At 46.4% G+C, this 19,660-nt stretch overlaps 1 protein-coding gene across 2 annotated transcripts in view; it reads right to left on the reverse strand.

Moving 5' to 3' along the window:
• Nucleotides 1-19,660, reverse strand: part of RABGAP1 (RAB GTPase activating protein 1) — a 219,864-nt gene that overhangs the window by 198,544 nt on the left and 1,660 nt on the right. For both annotated transcript variants that reach the window (XM_077469737.1, XM_077469648.1), the window contains exon 2: nucleotides 8,864-9,048. In XM_077469737.1, coding sequence (XP_077325863.1) covers nucleotides 8,864-9,013 — 150 coding nt within the window. In that variant the 5' untranslated portion in view covers nucleotides 9,014-9,048. The remainder of the gene's footprint in view (nucleotides 1-8,863; nucleotides 9,049-19,660) is intronic.

Here is a 19,660-nt window from a genome sequence, read left to right on the forward strand (position 1 = left end):
CACAAGACCTTCTCGACACAACCCTCGATCCCAGGTTTAAGATGACTTACGTTAATGAAGATAACAAAACTGCTGTCCAGAACAGACTAAAAGAGGAGATGTCAAAACTAACAACAGTTAAGGAAAGCCCCCCTACAACTCCTAGTGGACAATGCCATGCAAAGAAGGCTCGAAAGAGCTTGGGTAGCTTTTTCAAATCAGCAAGTGAAGGGACACCAGATCCAGCCTTAGGCTCACACCAACAACAATCCCAAAGCTTGTCCTTGGAGCTACACTCTTATCTGTTCTTAGGCAACACTAACAGTGAAGATGTTAGTCTGGTGGAAGACTCACAAGGAGCAATATCCGAGATTGTCTGCACTGGCCAGAAAATACCTTTGCATTCCTGCAACCAGTTCCCCTTCTGAAAGGGTTTTTAGCACAGGGGGCAACATTGTCACTTGTCGCTGTTCTGCACTGAAGCCACAAAATGTGGATAGGCTCGTGTTTCTAGCTAAAAATCTTTAAATCTGTTATCTTTATCTGACATTACAACTACATTCAAAAACATTCAGGTAGTATCATGATGATACTAAGTACCTACCTGAATGTTTGTTGAATGTAATTGTAATTTCTTTCTTTCACATTGTTTTTCATTACATTCATTGTCGTTTCTTTAAAATTTGTTTGACTGAAGCCAGAGTATTACTATGGCTTATTTTAGAACAAAGGACTGTTTCCCAATCAGGTATAATAATACATGTGACAAACAAAGTAAAACAAATTATCTTTTTAACCATTGATCATTGTATGTGATGATCTATCTTTATATAAAACAATAAATCAATTTCTAACGCACTCCAGTGTGGCCTTAAAAGTCCCATCCAAAGGACAAGGGGGAAGGAACACTCTTTTGTTCTATACAATCCAGGGATGTGGCCACTACAGTACTTTCACAACCTGAACCTTGGGTAGCTTTTTCAAAGCTGCACAAAGTGAAGGGGCACCAGTTGCAGCCTCAGGCTCACAGCAACAACAATCCGAATGCTTGTCCTTGGATTTACACTCTTATCTGTTCTTAGGCAACACTGACAGTGAAGATGAACTGTTACCTGAATGTTTTTTGAAGTAATTGTAATTTCTTTATTTCACATTTTGTTTGATTGAAGCCAGAGTATTATGGCTTAAGTTATTTTAGAACACAGGACTGTTCCCAAATCCCCCTTGGATGGGACTTTTAAGGCCACAAACACTGAAGTGCGTTAGAAATTGATTTATTTTTATATAAAAAGGTAGATCATACAACAATAATCAATGGTTAAAGGCATAAACCACTAGATGTGGTATAATACATGTGACAAACAAAGCAAAATAAATTATGCTTTTTAACCATTGGTCATTATGTGATCTATCTTATGTGAAATAAATCAAATTTCTAACACACTTCAGTGTTTGTTTGCGGCCTTAAAAGTCCCATCCAAGGGTGAGGAACAGTCCTTTGTATGTTCTATACAATCCAGGGATGTGGCCACTACATGCAAAATCACATTCATGTGTTATCCAGTGTTATAGGGATGATCTCCTTTTTCTGTATGGCTTATTTTATTGCCATTTGGTTTGATAACCTAATGTAATCGGAGATTGTAAATTTTTCAAATAAAACAAGAGAATCGTGATCTTCATTCTAAGCAAAAGAATCGTGATTCTCATTTTTCCCAGTATTGTGCAGCTCTAGTTCACAGCTGATGTTTCAATGGGCATTTCTCAACCTTTTCTCAGTCGCTTCGTCCTCTGAAAGTATTTTCAGTCTTGAGGCGTCCCAGTCTATGGGCTCCTTCACATGCGAGATTGGGAGATGGTAAAATCAGGCAGTTGAGCCTTTTTTTCTTTCTTGTTGTTCACACGCAGCGGCCAGGGGCCCTACTTGCGCAGCGGCCGATGTCATCGGTGCAAGCGCACTGAAGAAAGGGCATGATTGTGCCTTTTCTAAGGGGCTTGTGACGCGACTGGTGGCTCCCATGCACAGGACTGACATCATGTGACTCTGGCCAATCACCGCCTCCGGAAGGAAGAGGGGTGAAGCTGGATGCGGCAACCAGTGGGGACTTTGTGGGCTTTGTTTATAGGCAAGTGGCATATAATGGGCTAGTATGCGATGCATACTAGCCCATTATGCTTTTGCTTTGCAGGGAACAAAAGAGGAAGTAAAACCCATCAGGGTTTACGTCCTCTAAGTGACTTTGAATGTGGCATGGTTGTTGGTGGCAGATGGGCCAGTCTGAGCATTTCTAGGATTTTCACACACAACCATCTCTCTGGGTTTACAGAGAATATTGGGAAAAAGAGAAAATATCCAGTGAGTGGCAGTTGTGTGGAGGAAAATGCCTTGTTGACGTCAGAGGAGAATGGGCACATGGTTAAAGATGTTAGAAAGACAACAGGAACTCAAATAACGACTTGTTACACCCAAGGTATGCAGAATACCGTCTCTGAATGCACAACACATCCAACCCTGAAGCAGATGGGCTACAGCAGCAGAAGACCACACCGGGTGCTACTCCTGTCAGCTAAGAACAGGAAACTGAGGCTACAATTGGCACAGGCTCACCAAAGTTGGACAATAAAAGATTGGAAAAACGTTGCCTGGTCTGAGGAGTCTGGATTTCAGCTGCGACATTCAGATGGTGGGGTCAAAATTTGGGGCATGGATCCATCCTGCCTTGTATCACCGGTTCAGGCTGGTGGTGGGGGTGTAATGGTGTGGGGGGATATTTTCTTGGCAAAACTTTGGGCCCCTTAGTACCAATTGAGCATGGTTTAATCACCACGGCCTACCTGAGTATTGTTCCTGACCATCTCCATCCCTTTATGACTACAGTGTCCCCATCGTCTGATGGCTCCCTCCAGCAGGATAATGAACCATGTCACAAAGCTCCAATCATCTCACCACTGGACAATGAGGTCACTGTCCTCCACACTCACCACATCTCCATCCAACAGAGCGCCTTTGGGATGTGGTGGATCATGGATGTGCAGCCGACAAATCTGTAGCAACTGTGTGATGTTATCATGTCACTATGGAGGAAAATCTCTGAGGAACGTTTCCAACACCTTGTTGTATCTATGTCACCAAGAATGAAGGAAAAAGGGGGTCCAATCCGTTACTAGCATGGGGGACCTAATAAAGTGGCCTGTGAGTGTGTATATACGTAAATACACACATGCATATAAAACATACATACTAGGGGTGCACCAAATGGGTTTTTTGGTGCCGAAACCGATAATGAAAAATACACTAGGCCGAAAGCCAAAACCGATACCGAAAATGACCGTTTTTAAAAAATATTTTCATACAGGAGATGGTCAGAGACTGCAGACACGGTACAGGAGATGGTCAGAGACTGCAGACACGGTACAGGAGATGGTCAGAGACTGCAGACACGGTACAGGAGATGGTCAGAGACTGCAGACACGGTACAGGAGATGGTCAGAGACTGCAGACACGGTACAGGAGATGGTCAGAGACTGCAGACACGGTACAGGAGATGGTCAGAGACTGCAGACACGGAACAGGAGATGGTCAGCGACTGCAGACACGGTACAGGAGATGGTCAGAGACTGCAGACACGGTACAGGAGATGGTCAGAGACTGCAGACACGGTACAGGAGATGGTCAGAGACTGCAGACACGGTACAGGAGATGGTCAGAGACTGCAGACACGGTACAGGAGATGGTCAGAGACTGCAGACACGGTACAGGAGATGGTCAGAGACTGCAGACACGGTACAGGAGATGGTCAGAGACTGCAGACACGGTACAGGAGATGGTCAGAGACTGCAGACACGGTACAGGAGATGGTCAGAGACTGCAGACACGGTACAGGAGATGGTCAGAGACTGCAGACACGGTACAGGAGATGGTCAGAGACTGCAGACACGGTACAGGAGATGGTCAGAGACTGCAGACACGGTACAGGAGATGGTCAGAGACTGCAGACACGGTACAGGAGATGGTCAGCGACTGCAGACACGGTACAGGAGATGGTCAGAGACTGCAGACACGGTACAGGAGATGGTCAGAGACTGCAGACACGGTACAGGAGATGGTCAGAGACTGCAGACACGGTACAGGAGATGGTCAGAGACTGCAGACACGGTACAGGAGATGGTCAGAGACTGCAGACACGGTACAGGAGATGGTCAGAGACTGCAGACACGGTACAGGAGATGGTCAGAGACTGCAGACACGGTACAGGAGATGGTCAGAGACTGCAGACACGGTACAGGAGATGGTCAGAGACTGCAGACACGGTACAGGAGATGGTCAGAGACTGCAGACACGGTACAGGAGATGGTCAGAGACTGCAGACACGGTACAGGAGATGGTCAGAGACTGCAGACACGGTACAGGAGATGGTCAGAGACTGCAGACACGGTACAGGAGATGGTCAGAGACTGCAGACACGGTACAGGAGATGGTCAGAGACTGCAGACACGGTACAGGAGATGGTCAGAGACTGCAGACACGGTACAGGAGATGGTCAGAGTCTGCAGACACGGTACAGGAGATGGTCAGCGACTGCAGACACGGTACAGGAGATGGTCAGCGACTGCAGACACGGTACAGGAGATGGTCAGCGACTGCAGACACGGTACAGGAGATGGTCAGCAACTGCAGACACGGTACAGGAGATGGTCAGCAACTGCAGACACGGTACAGGAGATGGTCAGCAACTGCAGACACGGTACAGGAGATGGTCAGCAACTGCAGACACGGTACAGGAGATGGTCAGCAACTGCAGACACGGTACAGGAGATGGTCAGCAACTGCAGACACGGTACAGGAGATGGTCAGCAACTGCAGACACGGTACAGGAGATGGTCAGCAACTGCAGACACGGTACAGGAGATGGTCAGCAACTGCAGACACGGTACAGGAGATGGTCAGCAACTGCAGACACGGTACAGGAGATGGTCAGCAACTGCAGACACGGTACAGGAGATGGTCAGCAACTGCAGACATGGTACAGGAGATGGTCAGAGACTGCGACCATTCTACAGGAGATCAATGCAGCCTCACCAGTTCCCCTCAGATGCAGCCTGCCTGATAAAAAATACATGCACAGTGTTTTCCATGTATTCCAATGGCTTTAGTTCACACCATGCAGTCAGTTTCCAGTACAGAAACTGACTGCATGGTGTGAACTAGAGCCATTGGAATACATGGAAAAGACTGCATGTATTTTGTGCAAAAAAAAAAGCACACGGAACTGCATCTGGTGTGACTTGGCCCCAAGCAAGCTACCTGGTTCCATTCCAACAGACTTCTATTGGGAATGATCATATTGTTACCTCTACTAGCAATAACAACTTAACCCTTCCCCATTCTATCATATGGCGATAAAAACCTAGCTGGGTCAAAATCAAGATTTTTTTTTTTTATATGGCCAATAAAGGGAGTACAGCCTTTGTCCTGTGACCTGGTTTTATATAGAATGGCTACATTCACACAAGTGGCCAGAGGTTGATAGTTTCAGAGGCAAACAAATGACTCTTTTGGATGCAGCAGCACTGTGGGCACAAAAAACTTGTTAATTAGCTGCAGACAAAACTCTGCAGTAATGCTTGCCCTGGGCACACTCTTTTCCCCTCATGCAGCTTGCCAGTGTCTGAATGCAGCCTCACCCATGCCCGGATCAGAGCAGTGATCTCCGCGTGTCACAGAGCTGTGCATTAAATTGCCTGGGCGGCTGCAGTAGCAATGTCCCACCTCCTGTAATCACGTCAGGCTGATTCAATGTCCGGCCATTGGATCAGTGTACTGTCTGTCACAGGAGGTGGGACATTGTCACTGCAGCCGCACAGGTAATTCAATGCACACCTCCGTGACACACGGAGATCACCGCACTGTTGGGCGGGAGGAAAGGAGGAGGGAGGACGGAGGACTGGGGACGAGCCAGGAAAACTCCCAATGCTTCTTGCAAGCCCAGTCCCGGGTCTAGGGCCAGCCCATTATCTTTTCTCTCACAGTGCCTTGAGGCCTGAGCAAAGAATGCAGCCACTGTGATGGACTAAGAACACCCGGTTGGGTATTTCCGCTAAGAAGCTGCTTCCCAAGTCCTGGACCACGAGACCAATGGATCTGGCTGTAGCGACCCCAAGAACCAGGCAATAAATAGAACTGTTTATTAGAACAAGAATATAGGCTTATATACACTTGAGAAAGACATTCATCCCTCCTGATCATATTACTCCAACAATACACCTTTAACCAGAAACATAAATTAACAGCTTCAGCCCCGGAAGATTTTGCCCCCTTCCTGACCAGAACACTTTTGCGATTCGGCACTGCGTCATTTTAACTGACAATTGCTCGGTCCTGTGACGTTGCAACCAAAACAAAATTAACGTCTTTTTTCCCCACAAATAGAGGTTTCTTTTGGTGGTATTTGATCGCCTCTGTGGTTTTTATTTTTTGCGCTATATACAAAAAAAGAGCAACAATTTGAAAAAATAAAATGCAATTTTTTTTTTACTTTTTGCTACAATAAATATCCCCCAAAAATATATAAAAAAATCTTTTCCTCAGTTTAGGCCAATACGTTTTCTTCTACATATTTTTGGTAAAAAAAAAAAAAAAAAAAAAAAATCACCTATTACGATTTGTTTTTGTTTTGTTTTTTACCAAAAATATGTAGAAGAATACGTTTCGGCCTAAACTGAGGGGGAAAAAAAAAATTATATAATTTTGGGGGATATTTATTATAGAAAAAAGTAAAAAATATTGTGTTTTTTTTTTTTTTTTTAATTGTGATTGATTGGTTTGCACAAAAGTTATAGTGTCTACAAAATAGGGGATAGATTTATAGTATTTGTTTTTACTAGTAATGGCGGCGATCTGCAATTTTCATCGGGGCTACAACATTATGGTGGACACATCGGACACTTTTGGGACCACTGTCATTTATACAGCGATCAGTGCTATAAAAATGCATTGATTACTGTAAAAATGTCACTGGCAATGTAGGGGTTAACACTAGGGGGCAATCAAGGGGTTGTGTTCCCTAGTGTGTGTTCTAACTGAAGGGGGGAGGGGACTGACTAGGGGAGATGACAGATCGCTGTTCAAACTTTGTATGAACAGACGATCTGTCAATTCTCCCCTCAGAGAACGGGGATCTGTGTGTTTAAAACACACACACAGATCCCGGTTCTCAACGCGTTACGAGCAATCGTGGGCACTCGCATCGGTTCCAGGGGCAAACTGCGGGCACGTACACTCCCCTAGTGGCCACCAGAGGGAGTGACGTAACATACTGGCGATTCGCGCAGCCGAGCCATGTTGCGGCAGTGGCTGGTCAGCAAGCGGTTAACATGAGCTAATTAACTAATCGTTTAACCAGCCTAGACTGAAGGTCGGACTTGTCTCCTCAGAAGACACAATCCAAATTATCAGAAGTATAAACACAGAACTCCAGACAATAGCAGAAGACCACCAGTAGCAGACTGTCTGTCTCCTACCTTGTACAGAGGCCAATGTGATCAACTCTTTCAATTAACATGTATAGTTTAGAAATCAAATAAACCAAGGAATAGTCTTTGTATATTTACTTGGAGATATTGTGGATAAATAACTAAATAACTGTCCATCATTTTCTCAGGTCACCCTGTGCCCCTAAAAGACACAAAGTAACTTGCACATGGGGAGCTGAAACAAAGATTCCCCTTAACAAACCAGGGCCCATAGTCAGTACGCAAGAGGCTAGTATTCAGTACCCTCCAAAAGCCTCTGTCCCGAGTGAGTCTATCACAGCCACAGGTGACCTCTAAACCAGGCCCAGCGATCGAACAAACCACTCACACCCCGACACCTAATGGAGCTAGGCCAGCTCAATCATTTGCGTAGGGTGTAGCCTTTCTCAACCAGGATGCTATGGCCCCCCCTGAACGAACTCAGGCGGCACCCCAGGCCTCTGCTTCAGATAGGCCGGTTTAAATTAACGGTCAGACCTCTGAGTCACCTAGGCTGGTTAAATGATTAGTTAATAGGCTCATGTTAATTTATGTTTCTGGTTAAAGTTGTATTGTTTTGGTAATGCAATCAGGGAGGGGGGGAATGTCTTTCTCAAGTGTATATAAGCTCAATCCCTGATGGAGCAAAGCCAGCTCAATCACTTGCTTAGGGCACGGCCTTTCTCAACCAGGATGCCGCGATACCCCCTGATAGAACTCAGGCTGCACCCCAGGTTGCTGCTCACTCCACTCTGCTTCAGATAGGCCGGTTTAAATTAATGGTCAGACCTTTGAGTCACCTAGGCTGGTTAAATGATTAGTTAACTGGCTCATGTTAATTTATATTTCTGGTTAAAGTTGTATTGTTAGGGCAATGTCTTTCTAAAGTGTACGTAAGCCCGACACCTGATGGAGCAAAGCCAGCTCAATCACTTGCGTAGGGCACGGCCTTTCTCAACCAGCATGCCACAGCACCCCAGGTTGCTGAACGCTCCCTCAGCTTCAGAGAGGCCGGTTTAAATTAACGGTCAGACCTCTGAGTCACCTAGGGTTGTTAAATGATTAGTTAATTAGTTCATGTTCCTTTTTGTTTCTGGTTAAAGTTGTATTGTTAGGATAATATGATCGGGAGGGGGGGGGGGAATGTCTTTCTGAAGTGTATATAAGCCTGACACCTGATGGAGCAAAGCCAGCTCAATCACTTGTGTAGGGCGCGACCTTTCTCAACCAGAATGCAGAGGCACCCCCTGATGGAACTCTGGCGGCACCCCAGGTTGCTGAGGCCCCCTCAGCTTCAGATAGGCAGGTTTAAATTAATGCGCCACCCAAAAACAAAAAAGGCAGATTGAAGTGATGGAGGCAAGACGCTCACCTTGAGCCCAGGCTTCTCGTCATCGCTGCCATTGTTTGCAGAATGCATTTCATCCCCTTGTTGGTAGACCAGCACAAAGTCTTCGCTGTTCAGGGTGGACACGGAGTCTGAGGACACGCTGATCTTCCCCACAGAAGCCTTGTCATCCATGTTTCATGAAGGAAGATCCACACATGAAGGATTCCCTAGAGGGGAGAGAAATGGTTAAACCTATAAGACCGGGAGACCTACGTATATACGTCCACCCACCCCCCCCCGCCTGGAACACTGCAAGATTTAGGAAACATTGTAACAGGGTGTGTTCTACTTCTTTTATATATAATTCTGATAAGACAAATAAACACAAGACGTGTCCTAACAAATACAATGAAGTAACACGGAATCCAGGACAGGAGGCATAGTCTGAGGACTGCAATAGTGGGAGAGAACCTGAGGTCCTGGAGGACGGGAGATCCCACTGCTTACTATAGAAGATCGGTGGGTCGGTCTTGTCTGAGACATTTAGTCAAATTTTTCTGTATCAAGACAAGTCTCAGACATGAAATATGAACAAAGCATATCCCTGTATAGCAGGGGGTCTCAAACTAGTGGCGCTCCAGCTGTTGCAAAACTACAAGTCCCATCATGCCTCTGCCTGTGGGTGTCATGCTTGTAACTGCCAGTGCCTCATGCAATGCCTCATGGGACTTGTAGTTTCGCAACAGCTGGAGGGGCGCTAGTTTGAGACTCCTGCTCTATAATGTGTACTTGTCTCAGTTCAGAGCACTAAGCGTAATTTCTGTCTGCTGCTTTCTTCCTCTGCTATCAGCATGAGTCACTTATGACAAGTTTTCCTGACACCAAGAAATAAAAGGTGACAAGGGAGGGATCTCCAGCACAAAGCCTGTGACTGACAGCCTCAACTCTGTTCCTGTTTGCTGTGAGGAGGGGGGGTGTGTCTCTTCCCTCCAATCAGCTCTCAGAGATCGCCTTACTGAGCTCTGCAGAGTAACTTCAGCTCTCTGCCTCCTTTTCTTTGACAGCTCAGACAAGCTTTATAAATCCTGGATTTTGAAGGACTGTAGGAGAGAATACTGTAGATAAACAGGTACAACTTATGTAGGAGGATTTGTCTCATCTCTGTATCACCTGAGGCCAGGCAATAAAATAAATGCACATAGGTTTTTCAGGTAAAACAAATTGTAGTTTTTAGTTTTTTTCTGGAGCCTGCAGAGCATTTCACCCACGATCAGCAAGCAGATCACAGGTGCAGTGCCAGGCTTCTGCAGAATCTCAGTATAGCTGTCTGCCCACACTTCTATACCTCCGTACCCCCTATACCCTCCATACCTCCCGTACTTCCATACCTCCCATACCTACCGTACCGCCATACCTCCCGTACCCTCAATACTCTTCATGCCTCCTGTGCCCTCTGTATCCTCCATACCTCAAGTACCTTAATTCCTCCTGCACCCTCCATACCCTTCATGCCCCCCGTGCCCTCCGTACCTGCATACCTACTGTACCTCAATACCTCCCTCCGTACCCTTCATTCCTCCTGTGCCCTCTGTACCTCAATACCTCCCGTACCTCAATACCTCCCTCTATACCCTTCATGCCTCTCGTGTCCTCTGTACCCTCCCTACCTCCCATACCACAATACCTCCCATACCCTTAATACCTCCTGTGCCCTCCGTACCCTCCATACCTCCCGTACTTTTCCTCCATACCCTTCATACCTCCTGTGCCCTCTGTACCCTCCATACCTCAAATAACTCCCGTACTTTCCCTCCATACCTAACTGTACACTCCATACCTCTCGTACTTCCATACCTCCCGTACCCCCCGTATCTCCCATACTCTCTATGCCTCCATACTCGCCCCCTCCCATCTGTACCTCACATACCTCCAGTACTCTCCAAACATCCCATACCCCCCCACCCAGTACCCCCCTTACCTCCTGTACTTCCCGTACCTCCATACCGCCTGTATCCTCTATACCCCCCATACCTCCTGTACTTCCCATACCTCCATACCGCCTGTATCCTCCATACCCCCCATACCTCCTGTACCTCCTGTACCTCCATTCCTCAAGTACCGCCTGTACTTCCATACCCTCCCGTAACCCTCCCTACCTCCTGTACCCTCAATACCTCCTGTACACCTTCCATACCTGCCATACCTCCTGTACTTACTGTACCACCATACCCCCCCATACCTCCCTACCTCCTGCACACTCCGTACCCTCCATACCTCCTGTACCTCCATACCCCCTATACCTCCATACCCCCTATACCTCCATACCCCCTATACCTCCATACCCCCTATACCTCCATACCCCCTATACCTCCATACCCCCTATACCTCCATACCCCCTATACCTCCATACCCCCTATACCTCCATATCTCCAGCACCCTCCATACTTCATGCATCTCCATATCTCCCATACTTTCCCTCCATATCTCTCATACGAGCAGACAGTAAATGAAGTGCAAGAAGAATCAATGAACTACCCGAGCGCTCACAAGCGCCATCGCAGTTGCTTGAGAACTGCAAACCATCAGCCGCAGTGGTAAATGGTAGCTGTAGTTCATTCATTCACAGATCACTGTAAATGAATGCTGTGGCCATGTGGGTGGAGCCCCATGCTCTTTTTAAATTGTGACAGTGGGTGCAGAAAGAAGATCCCCCTTCCACTATCATAGAAGGGGGATCAGAAGACTACAGGCAGGTCCTCTACAGTAACATGATACACATTACACCCTAACCAGGAGTGTTACATAAAGTAGAACATGTTTCCAAATGTGAACTTATCCTTTAAGATCAGCAATCTCGGATCCTAAATACAGCATGTTGGTAGATTAATGTTCCTTATCTTACAGAAGACAAACATGACTAGCTCGCCTTATCTTAGGAGTTGCATAACAAAGTGGCAAACTAAAGTCCAAAGTCCTTGATGGTTTCGCAAAAAAATCCCCCTTCACCAGGGATTAAAGTAGAACCATTGGCAAAACTCCCCCCCCCCCCATTTTGGAAAAAGTAAGGGAAGGTTAGAACCCATACATATTTTCCCCCTATTTGTGTGCCTTTGAGGAGATTTCCCTTCATTTCCTGTGCCAAAGCGGGAAACAAGAGGAAATCCCTCCAAAAGTGCGGGAACACCTTGCTGTCACCAAAACTAGTGTCCTCTTTGGAAGATTTCAACTCTATTCTTGTTCTGATGGCAAAAAAATATTTTTTTTCCTTTTCTTTTACCTTCAATGAGAATGGTACCCAGGGTGAATAGGGAGGGGGTGTCGCCCTAATGTGGGAGACAGGCAGCAATAAAAACCCCGACAGTGGCTCCAATCCCCCCCCCCCCAGCTAATCCAAAACTAAAATACATTAGTACCTTGGATTACGAGGATAATCCGTTCCAAAAGCATTCTTGTAATCCAAAGCACTCGTATATCAATGCGAGTTTCCCCATAGGAATCAATGGAAATTCAGCTACAGTAATTCGTTCCACAGTGACTGCTGGTATATGCAGTACCGCATGTGGCCAGAGGTGTGGGGGCGCCAGTGTATGCAGTACCACATGTGGCCAGAGGTGCGGGGGCGCCAATGTATGCAGTACCGCAGGTGGCCAGAGGTGCGGGGTCGCCGGTGTATGCAGTACCGCAGGTGGCCAGAGGTGCGGGTCGCCGGTGTATGCAGTACCGCAGGTGGCCAAAGGTTCGGGGGCGCCAGCGTATGCAGTACCACAGGTGGCCAGAGGTACAGGGGCGCCGGTGTATACAGTACCGCAGGTGGCCAGAGGTGCGGGGACGCTGGTGTATGGCGTACCGCATGTGGCCGGAGGTGCGTGGGGCGCTGGTGTATGCAGTACCACATATGGCCATAGGTACGGGGGACTCTGGTGTATGCAGTACCACAGGTGGTCAGAGGTGTGGGGGCACCAGTGTATGCAGTACCGCAGTTGGCCAAAGGTGCGGGGAGGCCGATGTATGCAGTACCGCAGGTTGTGAGAGGTGCGGCGGTGTCGGTGTATGCAGTAACGCTTGTGGTCAGAGGTGCCGGTGTATACAGTACCACAGGTGGCCAAAGATCTGGGGGCGCCAATGTATGTAGTACCTTATATGGCCAGAGGTGCGGGGGCGCCGGTGTATACAGTACCGCATGGGGCCAGAGGTGCAGGGGTGTATCAAATCATCATACAAATATATATTTGAAATTAAATCTGTATTATTTTTTGGCAATAACGTGATATGGGCGGATTTCTGCCAGTCACAGGCTGTGTCACGCCCCTCCAGCATGTGTCTTAGAATTTGAGGGAGGTGACACCTCCATCAATCTACATGTAAATATCCCGCCCCGCCCACCCCAATTGTCTTTAGCTGATTAGTGGGCATGGAGGAGGAGGAAGGGGGTGGGCTGTCATTGTGTACACACCCATATGTGTGACCACAGCAGTGATGGCGAACCTTGGGCACCCCATATGTTCTGGAACTACATTTCCCATGATGCTCGACTACACTGCAGAGTGCATGAGCATCATGGGAAATGTAGCTCCAAAACATCTGGGGGTGCCCAGGCTCACCATCACTGGGGCTGCCCAGATGCGATAGGGAGGAAATGCTCAGCATAGAAACTCACTGAATACTGAGCATGTGCAGAGCTGCCAACACTGCCCTGCAATTTTTCCCAGCTGCAGTGGGGACATGGCCAGAAGGGGGAAGATAGAGAGCAGCAGAATCAACCAGGTTTTTTGGTTTGTTTTATTTTGGCAGAACGACATTTGTCACCAAAAGAAGCTCCTGCTCCTTTTTTCGGTGCGACAAGCTCAGTGCAATTTTTAAACGTATGTTTTGCCGCAGTTGCTTTCTCGCTTCTGTAGAGCGATAATCGCGACATCGAGTTTGGGATTTTTTTTTTTTTTTTAATACTGTCACTCAAAACGCACACCCTGCCAAAATTTGGAATCACCGAAAGAACTGCAGCGATTTTGCTGACAATTTCAAACCGTGATATCCGGACGGGGCCTCAATGGAGTGTACGATGTAAACAGAAGGGTGCGCTAACATTTTAAAATGGATCCGGGACAAGTCAGAACTGGAAGAAACCAAAATCTGAAATGATGAGGAGCGTATGTCATCAATGAAGGTCTTGTTGTGTGACAAGAACACATTTATGGGTGGGCCGGGTTATGACCCCCTAACTTCATGTACAAAAAAAAAAAAATAGCCAAGTGTATTCTCATTGGGGCAAAATATATTTTTCGCCAACAGGCAAAAAGAATGAGAGAAGTCTTACAGAGGGAAGAGAGAAGGGAAATCCAGCATGAAAACCAAGAAGACGTAAATAAAGAAGAACAAAGGATTCTGTTACATCACACAAAGCTACAGAAGCAAATCTGGACTGAAGAGACACAGATCAATTACAGAGCTTCCGGAAAGTATTCACAGTGCTTCACTTTTTCCACATTGTTATGTTACAGCCTTATTACAAAATTGATTCAATTGATTTTTTTTCCTCAAAATTCTACAAACAATCCCCCATAATGACAACGTGAGAGAAGTTTGTTTGAAATCTATAAATAAAAAAAAATCCCATGTACACAAGTATTGCGGGCTCCTCCCATGCACACAAGTATCACAGGCTCCTCCCATGCACACAAGTATCACAGGCTCCTCCCATGCACACAAGTATCACAGGCTCCTCCCATGTACACAAGTATCACAGACTGCAAAATTGACGTCGTCTCTCTCCCCCCCACCCCCATAAATTTATTTTGGTGGTAGCTTTTTTTGGAGCTATAAACCAAAAAAGGGTGACAATTTTGAAAAAAGAAATACTTTTATTTTACTTTTTGCTATAATACATATCCAAATTATAATAGAATATATATATATATTTTTTATGGATGTATTATAGCAAAAATTTTAAAAAAATGTATTTATTTCTTTTTTTATGTTTTATTGCAATATAAATATATTATATATAAAATCTGTCTGCCACTTAAAGTCTAAACCTAAAAAAAAAAAAAAAAAAAATCCCAATAAGCGTATATTGATTGGTTTGCGCATCTACAAACTATGGGATAAATTTAGGGACTCACATTTTTTTTTACTGGTAATGGGGGCGATCCGGGATTTTTTTTTTAGCGGAACTGCGACAAAAATCTGACCCCAAATTACCCTTTTTTGGCGAACCACTGACCTTATTACATTGATCAGTGCTATAAAAATGCCCTGATCAATATAAAAATGACACTGGCAGGGAAAGGGTTAACACTAGGTTGGTGATCAAAGGGGTTAAGTGCGTTTCCTGGGTGTGTTCTAACTGTAGGGGGGGGGAGGGTGGGCTGCCAGGGACATGACAGAGTTCGCTGTTCCCGATCACTAGGAACAGAAGATCTCTGTCATGTCCCCCCGTCAGAATGGGGATCCGCCTTGTTTACAGTTCACACGTTCTACTAGGTGATTGTGGGGGGTCGCAGGCAGACATCGAGTCTGCCTGACACACGTGCAGTTGCGTGCCCGCCCGCAACCGCGCAAGCCGCCGTACAGCTACGGCGATTTGCTGAAGAGAGCAGACTTGCCGCCATACAGCTAGGGCGATTTGCTGAAGAGAGCAGACTTGCTGCCATATAACGGCGGTGGCTGGTCGGCATGTGGTTAAAGTGATACTAAAAAGTCTCTTTTTTTTCTCTTTAAAAACAACAAACATGTTATACTTCCTTCCTCTACGCAGTTGGTTTTGTAGAGCAGCCCCGGATCCTCCTCCTTTTCAGATCCCTTTGGCGGTGCTGCTGGCCCCTCCATCCTATCGCGTCCCCTCACATTAAGCAGCTTGCTATGGGGGGGGGGGGGGGGGGGACTCGAGCCGAGCCACAGCTCTGTGTGTCCAGACATGGAGCCGCAGTTCGGCCCCGCCTCCCTCTCCTCATTGGCTAACTGACTTCGACTGACAGCAGCGGGAGCCAATGGCCCGGCTGCTGTGTCTCAGACAATAAGGAGGGAGATTCCCGGACCGGCCGAGACATTACTACAACATCGCTGGATAGAGATGGGGCTCAGTTAAGTATGGGGGGGGCTGCTGTACACGGAAGATTTTTTTTTATCTTAAACACCTTCTGCCTTCACAATCACTTTAAATGGCTCACGGCGATATACGTCGGCAGAATGGCAAGCCTGCGCAAACTGACATACCTGTACGTTAGACCTGCACAATTAATGGTTAAAAAATTGTGATCTCGATTCAACCCCCCATGACAAGCTCTATTGCAGAGTTTGCCGATTATTTCATTTAACAAGTGGAGAGACTTATCTGCTCACTCAGCTGTCAAAAGAAAAAATTCAGGCAGTCTGCCAAGTTTTTAACATGAAACATTGTAACTAAGGCTTCCTTATTAGATCAAAAGGGATAAACTTCTGTGTGTAAAGAAAAAATAATAATCTGTCTGCCAAGTTTAACCACTTAAAGTCTAAACCTGTTTCTGACACTTCTTTAAGTTAAAAATCAATATTTTTTGCTAGAAAATTACTTGGATTCCCCCAAACATTATATATATTTTAGCAGAGACCCCAGGGAATAAAGATATAGGAGTGGAGTGTGCCCACGGGCTCTATGTCCTCCGGGGGCCCCAATCGCAGTGAGGAGCGGCAGAACAGGGAACTGCCTATGTAAACAAGGCGCTTCCACGTTTTACCTAGTAACATGACAGAGATCTACTGCTCTCTGTCATCTGGAACATTGATCGACGTCATGTCAGTGATAGCCCACCTCCCCTACAGTTAGAACACGCTGCGGGAACACACTTAACCCCTTTATCACACCCCCTAGTGTTAACCCCTTCCCTGCCAGTGACATTTATACAGTAATTGGTAGCTATTTTTTAGCTCTGATCGCTGTATAAATGACAATGGTCCCAAAATAGTGTCAAAAGTGTCTGATGTGTCCGCTGCAATGTCGCAGTCCCAATAAAAATTAGAGGTCGACCGATAGATCGACCAATATTTGGCTTATTTATTTAATCGTCATCAGCCAATTGTCTTCAGCGTGACCTGAAGTGACTTGTTTCCTCTCTGGGCAGTCTGCCAAGAAAAGAGCAAAGAGATACAATGTTTACATTTCTGAATGATCTTAGCTCTGTGTGTAGAGTTCTCAGTTTAACCATTTAAAGACTAAATCTTTTCTGACACTTGCTGCTTACAAGTAAAAAATCCTGTATTTTCTGCTAGAAAATCACTTAGAACTCCCAAAAATTATATATATTTTTTTAGCAGAAACCCTAGGGAATAAAACAGCGGTTGTTGCAATATTTTATGTCACGCAGCATTTGCGCAGAGGTCTTTCAAATGCAATTTTTTTGGAAAAAAGACACTAATGATTTAAAAAAAAAAAAAAAAACGAAACCAGTAACAAGCGAATGTGTTTTTTTCTTTTTTTGCCACCTGCAAAGGAAAAGGCATAATGAGCTAGTATGCACCGCATACTAGCTCATTATGAAATACCTTAGAACGAGGCCCTGACATCTGGCCCGATCCACGCAGAGGGAGCCAACATGCACCCTCGGCGTTTCTTCCGGGTATCGCGGCTCCGGCGCTGTGAGTGGCCGGAGCCGCGATATCGTCACCCCCGCGCATCCCCTCTTGCGCATGCGCCGCTGCAGTCAGCGGCGCATAGCGAGGGGAATATCTCCTAAACCGTACAGGTTTAGGAGATTTTTTTTTTACCTACAGGTAAGCCTTATTATAGGCTTTCCTGTAGGTAAAAGTAAAAAAATTGGCTATACAACCACTTTAATATATCGTTTTTTTTTTTGTTTTTGTTTTTTTTTTATCCAAATTATACATACAAGTGAGCTGATTGGTGGTTTGTTTTGTTTAATAAATGTTTAAATGTAAGAAATTTGCTTTACTTAAGGCTGCTTTCACACTGGAGCGTGCAGGCGTTGATGGTAAAACGCTGATAGCTTTACCGTCATTTTAGCGGAGATATTCGGCTGCTAGCGGGGCACTTATGACCCAGCTAATGGCCTAGGAAGAGGTTAAATACGCCCGTGAAGCGCCGCTGCCAAAGCGCATTGCATGCGCTTCGGCAGTAGTGCCCATTTATCTCAATGGGCAGGAGTGGTGAACGGTTTACACCGCTCCAAACGTGCTGCTTGCAGGACTTTTTTTTAATGTCCTGCCAGCGCATCGCCTCAGTGTGAAAGCACTCGTGCTTTCACACAGACTGCAGGGGAGACATTTTGCAGGCACTTTACAGGTGCTATTTTTAGCCCAAAAGCACCTGAAAAATGCCCCAGTGTGAAAGGTGTGTGTTAGATTTTATGAGATGAAGGGGGAAAAAAAAAAAAAAAAGGAAAAAAAAAAAATCGGCCTAACGTATCGCCCCCCCAAAAAAACAAATAAATAAAAAATAAAAATCGGCATTACATATCGGCCAACGGCTACCACGATTTCTAAATATCGGTATCGGCCAGAGAAAAACCCATATTGGTCAACCTCTAATAAAAATTGCAGTTTTTTTCAAAATTGTCAGTATTCTTTTTTTATAGTAAAAAAAAAAAAAAAAAAAATCGCAAAAGAGGTGACGAAATACCACCAAAAGGAAGCTCTATTTTTCCATATGTGTTCGCTTCTACGCGTTAGCACAAGGGGGAAAGGGGCGCTTTAAAAATATATAATTTTTTTATTGTTTATTCTATTTAATTTTTTTTTTTTAATTTTTACACTGTCCCTTTATTTTTTTTTAATCATTTTTATTCTGATTACAAGAAATGTAAACATCCATAATAGGAATATGGGGATCGGGGTCCATTATTTAATTTTACACTTTCTGTTTGTGCCCTCACCCTACAACAGCAAGCGGGCGGCCTCCCTCACCCTCCAACAGCAAGCGGACGGGCGCCCTCAACCTACAACAGCAAGCGGGCGGGCGCCCTCAACCTACAACAGCAAGCGGGCGGGCGCCCTCAACCTACAACAGCAAGCGGGCGGGCGCCCTCAACCTACAACAGCAAGCGGGCGGGCGCCCTCAACCTACAACAGCAAGCGGGCGGGCGCCCTCAACCTACAACAGCAAGCGGGCGGGCGCCCTCAACCTACAACAGCAAGCGGGCGGGCGCCCTCAACCTACAACAGCAAGCGGGCGGGCGCCCTCAACCTACAACAGCAAGCGGGCGGGCGCCCTCAACCTACAACAGCAAGCGGGCGGGCGCCCTCAACCTACAACAGCAAGCGGGCGGGCGCCCTCAACCTACAACAGCAAGCGGGCGGGTGCCCTCACCCTAAAACAGCAAGCGAGCGGGCGCCCTCACCCTAAAACAGCAAGCGAGCGGGCGCCCTCACCCTAAAACAGCAAGCGGGCGACCTCACCCTAAAACAGCAAGCGGGCGACCTCACCCTAAAACAGCAAGCGGGCGACCTCACCCTAAAACAGCAAGCGGGCGACCTCACCCTAAAACAGCAAGCGGGCGACCTCACCGTAAAACAGCAAGCGGGCGACCTCACCCTAAAACAGCAAGCGGGCGACCTCACCCTAAAACAGCAAGCGGGCGACCTCAACCCTGTACAGAAAAGGGGCAGGGATGCCTGTGACATCATTGACCTAATGCGGCCATGTAGATCAATGATGTCATGAATACCCCTGCCCCTTTGTGTATGTGAGGTGCTGGTTGCGGAATCCACCGGCCACATTGGACAAGCTGTCATTCCTAAATCTTGGACACTCCACGGCTGCTCGTACACAAAAGGGGGTGGGGATGCTCATGACATCATTGGCCTAATATGGTAAGATGGCTACATTAGGTCTATGATGTCATCAATATC

Source organism: Lithobates pipiens, unplaced genomic scaffold, assembly GCF_037356315.1.
Source record: "Lithobates pipiens isolate NorthernLeopardFrog02 unplaced genomic scaffold, aLitPip1_a1.2 Scaffold_1, whole genome shotgun sequence".
Lineage (NCBI taxonomy): Eukaryota > Metazoa > Chordata > Amphibia > Anura > Ranidae > Lithobates > Lithobates pipiens.